This window comes from Folsomia candida, unplaced genomic scaffold, assembly GCF_002217175.1.
Source record: "Folsomia candida strain VU population unplaced genomic scaffold, ASM221717v1 Fcan01_Sc010, whole genome shotgun sequence".
NCBI classification, from domain to species: Eukaryota; Metazoa; Arthropoda; class Collembola; order Entomobryomorpha; family Isotomidae; genus Folsomia; species Folsomia candida.
Window position 1 is genome coordinate 424457 of NW_019091202.1, and position 9126 is coordinate 433582.

Genomic DNA, 9126 nt, shown 5'->3' on the forward strand with positions numbered 1-9126 from the left:
GATCGAATCCATCCAAATCCAATTCAGCCAAAATTTTTCAGATCCAAATCCATTTGGCCCAAAAATTTTTAGATCCAATCCATTCAAATCCAGTTGGATTGGATCGGGCCATGCATTATCCAAAAAAATGGATATCCAGCTCACCTCTAGTATGCATTCCTCACTATATTCAACGTTGCCTTATTAAGGTACTTATTCAACTTCACGAAAAGTGATTTAGCAAGAAAATGCCTCAAATTAACTTCAGAAAATCTTACACTAATTTTTATATTTTTACATATATTGGCACCCTGAATTCTAAATCTCATTAGTTTCTCTTGTTAGAGAATGTAATTCAATCTACCCAGTTGGCTAAATATTGATCCGCTAGGAATCCTATCAAGATTTTGGTATATCTATTTCCTTAAATTTACTCAATTTGGGAAATTATTTACCAATATCTATAAGCGTGGACTTCTGCGTACGTATGTACCTATTTTTGGGGGTGGATTTGCCGATAACTTTAATTATCAAGATGCTTGAACATTGCATAATAAAATTCAAATCCAGTCGGTACAAATATCTATTGAAATGAATTTTAGAATTTGAAAAAGCTTCTCATATTGAACTTTTATTCCATTCCTGTTTGAAATTCTTGTTTTAATAAGAATTGAATTAATTATACCGAATACCGACCCGCACTTCTAAAAATATTGAAGTATTTTTTCTTTAACACACACTTTTATTTCAGAATAACGGCTAACACCAAAACAAGATTCAGTTGTAAATAAACAGGGGAATAAATAATTCATACATTCACTCTTAAAAATAATGCTATCCTTTTCATTCAAAGTAAATGCACTCTGAATTCCATATTAAGTAGGGTACATATACGAATTTAATTTAGAATTCAGAGTGCATTTTTTAAGAGTGTTGGATCGGAGTTTCTTCTCCGTCAGAAGAATTTCCGTATTGTTTCCCTCTTCCTTTTTTGACGCATTTATTTTGTATGTGGCCTCTGAGACGGTCAGGTTTCGCGTGTTTAAATTCCTTTCCACACAGTTTACACTTCCAGGTGCGGGTGGTCTCGTTGACATTTTGAAAATATGCCCACACAGGGTCTCGGGCTTTAGCTCCTTTTCCAGTCTTACGAAGATGAGGTTGTGGGTGGTTTTGTTGTGGAGGGGGCGGGCGGATCAGCGCGTGGGTTGTCTGTAATGAAGTCAGGCGTTCTCCTGGAATAAGTTAAGAATAGATTAACGTGGAAGCTGGACAGTTTGGCGAAATCCATATTTCGAAAAAAATTCACAAAAAAATAAATTCCCATTTGGAGTAAAAAAAACACCTATTCTGAGGAATTTTTACGACAATGTTTTTAAAGTAAAATTTGGCGAAATAAATGCCACATTTTTTCGCACTTTGTTTGGCATTGTAAAAAAAACTTTTTTTGTCACGGACTTCCCATTATTTCGAATCGGAATAGCGAGCTTCTATTTTTAGTTTAGACCAATTTTCCATCAAAATTGTTTAAGCATTTGATTTTATGGAAAAATTCTTCCTGGGAAATGATATGTTGCATGATATTTTTATGAATTTTGGGTACAAATAAGTTGCCTTGTTACGTGGCCATTTCTCTACCTTGGTGGAAAAAAATCTTGATTTTTTGGATTCTTGAGCAACAATTAAAAGAACGATAAGCGCACTTACCAACTTCCGGCTGAAGACCGTTATTCTCGTCGGATGGGATTATAACAAAGTCGGAAGAATACGGATAAATTTCTACTTCTTCTTCAGAATCCTCCTGTTCCATTTTAACGGAGTGAGGTCCAATTTCCAAGGATTCCTGGTCCGCGATGTAAATTGGGTCGTGATTCTCATGCTGGTCGTCGTCTTGTGAGGAAACGTTGTGGGAGAAAGTTGGAGAAGATGTCTTGTCGAGGAGTTTTCCTATTTTAAAATTTTTGTAAATCAGAAATGTGTATTTTGTTTTACTAATTTATGTTGAGAAATGTATGCATTGTTTAATAATTTGAACATAAGATTCGACGACTCATCACTAAAATGGTCAAAATCAACACAGTTTTAATCATTTCTCCCCTCTGGAAATTTATTTTAAAATTCTGGACGTCGAATTTGTACTCAATGAGTTGATTAATAGAATGCTGGTCAGTTTGTAAGCCAATTTCGATAAGCCTTAATTTTTCCCAAGACTCCCTAAACTTGAGATGGCTTACTTTCAAAATCTGCATATTAAAAAGTGCATATTAAAACAAAAATTAACGCAACTTGCTGCACAAATTTGTCATCCGGAAATTTAAAACAAATTCCCGAAGCCAAGAAATCATTAAAAACATGCTGATTTTGACGATAAATCTTCAAGTACTACGTTAATTTAGAAAAAACATTTATATATTGTAAATATTACGTTTTCGCTTTGCATTTTTTAATTTTTGCTGTCTTTCTCCAGCGATTTTTTGTGGCAAGTAGTCCGCCTCAGAGGATCCTTCGTCATCATCATCAGAATTGCCGAGATCTGATAAAAATAAAATCATTGTTAATTTGAACCCATGATAATTCTTATATTTAAAAAAGTTAGTCAAAAATTAAATCACCAAAATTGCCAAGCTGTGCGAAATGTTTCGCAATTTTTGTCACGAATTCTTCCAACCTAGCGACACGATGGAGAAGTTTTTCCATTTCACGTTTAGTAACAGACATGATTAGTTAAATATAATTAATTATACCTAGTCTGCTGTTGGAAATGGGTAGTTAAATAATTAAATAACTATATTCAATATTTTCGAGGAGATGGTAAAAATCTTTTCCAACACATGAGCAAAATGTAAACATAACCCTGTTACCCCATAACCCCATATGCCTAACCTAAACATTGCGTTCGCTCTCAAAGAAATGTTCTCGCTTTTCCCTGACAATATTTTCTCGTGTCATTCATTCGTATGAAAATGAAAAAAAAATAATGTTACCCTTTTGAAATATGAATGTTCTCTGAACTTTACATTAAGATAAGTGTGTACACTAAATTCGATTAAACTTTACTCTCTATCAAGCCAAAATTATTTTGAATTTGGTATATGGGGTGGTCCATAAATTATGTCACGCTGAAGATGGGGGGGAGGGGTTGCAAGCTTCCGTGACAAAGTGTGACATATGGGGAGGGGGGGTTCGGCCGGTCCGTGACATCACGTTTCCCAGGTCTGACTTAATGCAAACTTTAACTCATTTTAATTCTTCGACTAGGACCAAACTAGTTTCGCAATTATTTATACTTAGAAATATATGTCCATCCCAATATATGAAACCTTTGATCCAAAAAATCCAAAATTTCAACCAAGTTTTAGATTTTGAGATTTTCAGCCGAGTTTCTAAATTTTGTTTAAACCTTCAAATAATTTTCAAAATACCCAATTGTTTGTAAGTTTAAAGAAAATTAAAAATTCATGATGCCATAAAGTTTGCATAAGTTCAAAAAATCGTCATAATTTTGCAAAAGTGCATGCAACAATTTAAAAGAAACATTACTAAATCGGAAAAAATTTGCACAATTTAAAAATTCGTTCGAAAGAACCTTATTTTTCATAGTTTCAAAACTGTGAAGGGATTGGAGACAACTGCATGATTCAAAAATGTTAACAATTAAAAAATGTGTAGCGATAACACAAGAAAACTGAAAAATTTAGTGGTTTTTTTTACAACTTATTTGAAATTCTTGTTATCGGAAAAATTCAGATTTTCAGGCGTGACGTGACAAGAGGGGGGAGGGGTCACAACGAGCGTGACAAAGGCGTGACAACAGGGGAGGGGGGGTCTTAAAAAAGGGCTTTTTTGCGTGACATAATTTATGGATCTCCCCTATCTTGCTTGCATTTTTGGTAACTCATTTAATGTTATCATCGACATTTTCATCCTATGCTAAATGGGGCGTTCATTAATTACGTAACTCGAGAGGGGCGGGGGAGGGGGGTCTGAGGCTACCATGCCTATGATACACATGTTCAAAGGGTGGGGGTCTAGAAAATCGCGATTTTTGCATTACGTAATTTATGTACCGTCTCAGCCAACGTCCATGTAATAAAGGCGAATTAGAGAGACATTTAATAATCTATATTATAAGAGGCAATATCTGTTTGCAACGGAAGTGAAAGTAAATCTGTCTGTGACGGAAGTTTGTCCGTGACGGAAGTGAAAGTAGTGAAAGTCAAGTTTCGAATGGCGCGAAAATTCAAAAACTTTAATTTCAAACATGAATGTTGGTTATCAAGGCTTTGCTGCCTGATGGTGGTTATCGAGTTGTGGCGGCCTGATGGTGGTTATCGGGGTGTGGCGGCCTGGTGGGGTTATCGGGTCTTTGTTCCTTGAGGGTGGTTATCGGAGTGTTGTGGCCTGATGGTGGTTATCGGGTCTTTCTTGCCTGTTGGAGGTTATCGGGTCTTTGTTGCCTGATGGTGGTTATCTGGCAGTGGCTGCCTGGTGGGGTTATCGAGCCTTTGCTGCCTAATGGTGGTTATCTGGGTGTGGCGGCCTGGTGGGATTATCGAGGCTTTGCTCGCTGATGGTGGTTATCGAGGTGTTACGGCCTAATGGGGGTAATCGGGCGTTGTTGCCATTGCTAATTAATCTGGGCGGTTTTCTTCTTGCATGCCGTTGCCAGTGGCAGTCTTGGTTGGTAGACGCGTATCACCCAGTTAGACTGCCACTATTACTGCCAGTGGCAAAGGCAGTGCCCATGGCAGACTGGCCTGGCAGAGATAACTGAGCCAAGCCAAATCTGCCATATACACTGCCAATGGCAATGACAGAGATGAGTGAGCTAAGTCAGGTCTCCCAAACACACTGGCACTAGCAGACCCACCTGGCAGAGATGACTGAGCCAAATTTGATGCCAGACAAACTGCCACTGGCAATGGCAGTGCGTATGGCAGTTTGGACTGGCGGAAATGACTGAGCCAAGAAGGGTGCCAGACAAACTGCCATTGGCAATGGCAGTGCCACTGGCAGACTTGGCTGGTAGATATGGCAGAGCGAAGTGGGTGCCAGACAAACTGCCATTGGCAATGGCAGTGCCACTGGCAGACTTGGCTGGTAGATATGGCAGAGTGCCAGACAACCTGTCATTGACAATGGCGGTGCCACTGGCAGACTTGGCTGGCAAAGATTACAGAACCAAGTGGGTGACATTTAATTTTCCACTTTAACTTTCCCTGCAAATTTCTTTCACTTCCGTTGGCGTCAAATTGTTTTATTAAATAAATATCTACAAAATATTTAACTGGTGAAATTTTGATAATCTAATCATCTCTCGCCCGGCGGGAGACGGGCTTATACGCTAGTAATGAATAATGAGTAAGTATTAATTTTTAAATTTTGAATATATGAATATTTTTCCCATTTTTAAGTTAAATGAATATTGAATGATTGAATGGCTAATTAATTAATTATTTGACTATACATAAAGTGAACGAGTTATGTACTGTGCGGGTGGAGGTTAAACCTAGCCTCCTGAAGTACCTTGTGCTGAGACTAGGGTTTCTCGTGAGTCTAGCTCCATTCGCACAGCACATAACTAACTCACTTCAAGTATAATATTTAATTAATGATATTCTTCAACAGGTATATATATACATATAAACAAGAGGAAATTAGGCCGCATCAATTCCAGATTACTTTTTCTAATTTTTAACTCGAATGAATTGTGAATGAATGACTTAATGACTAGATGTATATTTAATTAATTAACTATTTAAGTAATATTTAATTAATGATATTCTTAACAGGTACATACGTATGAAAACAGGAGTAAATTAACAACGCTTCCTCCACTGCATCAATTTCAGACGGTCAGTGCTTAATCACCATTATAAATTCAGAAAAGCTTAAGTTTTAAATTTGGGGCGATTTGGATAAACTAAATTTGCTTATCTGAAAAATTGATAAGTCTGAAGATAAGCCCTATAGCGTAAATTTTCGAGTGAATATCACCATTATAAATTCAGAAAAGCTTAATTTTAACAATTAGATCGATTTGAGGCTACTTTAATAACTTTATTCTTTATCATTATTTTTATGGGTAGTATTTCACAAGCAGCCATACTATGTATGTATGTATGTTACGGCTCTTGCAAAATAAGCCCCTCCCTCAGAAACTTTGACCCCAAAAAACTCATTGTTCCGGTCATTTCTACTCGGCCAACAAAAGCTGAAAATGTAGCTCTTCTCAAGGAGAAAAATCTGGCATCAGGTTGTCAGACTAGAAATGACCGCTAAGGTCACTTTTTTAACGATTTATATGTTGGTCGAAAAACCGCCAATTTTCGAATTTTGAAACTTTTTCTGCATCAAAATGTTTGTATTTATGGGGGAATTAAAATGTCAAATACAACTTGAGGTCTAATTCTTTTTTTACGGAGTGTACATTAGCTTTCTCATTTTTTCCAATTTTTTATCCCCATTTTTTAAGGGGGGGTGGTTGCATATAATTCAAAAATAGCTATGGTAAGGTGATCCATGCAACCGCAGTTCATTTTGCAATTTTTTAAATTAAATTCGGTGGCATCGATGCGAAATACTATAACACCGTATCATTCATTTCATCTCTGCTGCCAAAAAACATGACATTTTTTGTGCTAATTTACATACACGCCTAGCAAATGCACATGTTTTTTCGCGAAAGAAGTTCGCAATCGTAAATTAATTCATCCTCGCCAAGAGAAATCAAAGAAATTTATGGAAACAACATCAAAATAAATTTTTGGTATATACATTTACGAGGTTTGCGTAAAGTTGCATTTTATAAATTTCTTTCACTTTCACAAACTTTCGATAACCAGATTTTATATCAGATTTCCAACAATGTTCATAGCCTGGTAATACATTATTACCGGCTTGTATTTATAGAGTATAAATACTACATAATTCTAGACAGACCTTCAATTCCCTCAACTGCCGGTTGAGGTAGATCCAAAGCACCAAAATCAACGTAGTCATAATTGCTGAGGTGAAAGAAATGAGGAAATTGGTCCCCTGATCAAATACATACAGTAATGAGTTAATAAATAGGCTATTTATTAAGTAGTGTACTTATTTAGAGGGGCCGCTCATAAATTACGTAACGCGAGAGGGGGGGGGGTCTAAGGCTCCAATGATATTGTGCCTATGTTACACGTCCAAAAGAGGTAGGGGGTCTAGAAAATCGCGATTTGTGCGTTACTTATGTAATTTATGGACGGCCCCTTAGTTAAAAATTACCGTGTTTAATTTGTTGGGTAATTTTGTCTCCGTATTTTCATCATTTGTCCATTTGTCATTTATCTGTGTCCCTTTCAACCCAATAAGGAAACTGAGGATGGACAGCATGAAGAAATATGACTATATACATACATAAAATATTTTTTTAATTAGAGAGCTCACATATTTATTTACTTACGTAAAAAGACGCAAAATAAAGGCGATGCGTGCAACCAAAATTCTGATAGAGTCACATACATATTTGTACATAAATACTACAATATTTCATATTTTATAATACGTTCTACAGTGCAATATAATAAAGAGACATTACCAAACGGTGATAATTATGTATCAAAATGATTATGAAGCCAAATATTTATGCAAATAAGTATGAATGTTTGCCCCGATTTGTCAATATTTTGGCCGGAGGGTTAATTAAAATTCACAATTTAAATATTTGACCAACTCACCGAACAATGTATTCCCGTATAATTTACCACCACGAGCAGGAAGCCAATCACGTATCCGGTAATAGGCATAATAATTTATATGTAACTTGGTTCTAGATTCGGTACTTGATTAGACTAATAATAAACGAATCTTTAACATTCTTTAACAATCTTTAACATTTATTCGTAATAAATTACATTTTAAGGATTTGTAGTAACTATTTACTCCACAGTACAGATGATAAAACTAGGAGAAAGCAACATGTGGGCAAAAAACGGCTGGAGAAAGGCGATCTATCGATTAGACGGATGGGGCCGTTCATAAAGTATGTTCATAAAGTATGTGACGCGAGTGGGGAAGGGGCGTAAACTCCAATGACATTGTATAACACATATTAAGGGGGAGTGGGGCATGGGAAATTGTTGCGTTATATACCTATTTATGTATGTACGTATAATGGATGGCCCCTACATATGTACGACTCTGAACGAGCATACGCATGTACATATGTACATATGTGTCTACCAACCCGGTTTATCGGTCCCGAGCTATAAATTTCCCTGTACGGGTCTTACACATGCTTTAAGGGGATAATTCAAGAAATTTTAAATATATATGTAAGTCCCGTACACAAATATATTTGTTGGGTTTTGACGGTTGGCTCTAAGAGCGACTTAAACAACCTACATATATATGTACAGGCAAAACACAATTGCCACAATAAAATTTCTTGTTGTGGTTTAGGCTGCTGTAAGTATTCTTGTTTTTTCGAGTATAGATAAATGGAACCATATATTATAATCAGTATTGCTACGTGGCATCATTAAGTCCAGTAGATTGTCATTTTGTGGGAGCCAACAAATGGAAGGCATTTGTACTGAACTATTTTTATTCAGAAATGAGTAATCGTGGATAATGTAGCTTTTTACACATCCTATGCATTTAAGTGTAAACATTGTGCGTATCCTATACCGTTAAGCAAAATAATAATAAAATAATAAAATACTCGTAAAATTATGGATTGAAAAATCACAACCAACGACGCGTCCTCTGTGTGCTCTATACATGTATAGAAATCAAATGTGACGAGTGCTGCACATGCTGCACAAAAGTTCGATGACTTCTTTAATCAGTCCCCAGACACTTGCTGTTATTTCATGGCATTCCTTTAGCAACTTTAATTTTCCACCGACAGCCTAATACGCAAACCGCTGCCCCCACATCCTTGGGAGTTATATCGTCCTACTGTGTAAAGGCGTACGACAACTTTAACTCCATGATCACCCGCCTGAAAAAAGACATAAACTGCCTCTGTCACTTTCTTCTTTTTAATTTCAGGCATTCATCAGGAATTATTTGCATTACCAACTAGAAACAAATTGCTAATCAGGATTTATGGTGTTTGCATGTGATTAAATGTTAAAGAAAACATCGTTATTAATCACACTGTCA

At 36.3% G+C, this 9126-nt stretch overlaps 1 protein-coding gene across 1 annotated transcript; it reads right to left on the minus strand.

Annotated features, from left to right (window-relative positions):
* Positions 1 to 594: 594 nt before the first annotated feature.
* On the minus strand, positions 595 to 7275 carry LOC110854755. The gene is made up of 5 exons (XM_035855357.1): positions 7243 to 7275; positions 6922 to 7017; positions 2405 to 2512; positions 1687 to 1926; positions 595 to 1214 (listed from the first exon to the last, which is right to left on the minus strand). Exons 4-5 carry the CDS (start codon positions 1787 to 1789, stop codon positions 904 to 906), a joined length of 414 nt encoding a protein of 137 aa, XP_035711250.1. The 5' UTR covers positions 1790 to 1926; positions 2405 to 2512; positions 6922 to 7017; positions 7243 to 7275; the 3' UTR covers positions 595 to 903.
* Between the last annotated feature and the right edge of the window lie 1851 nt (positions 7276 to 9126).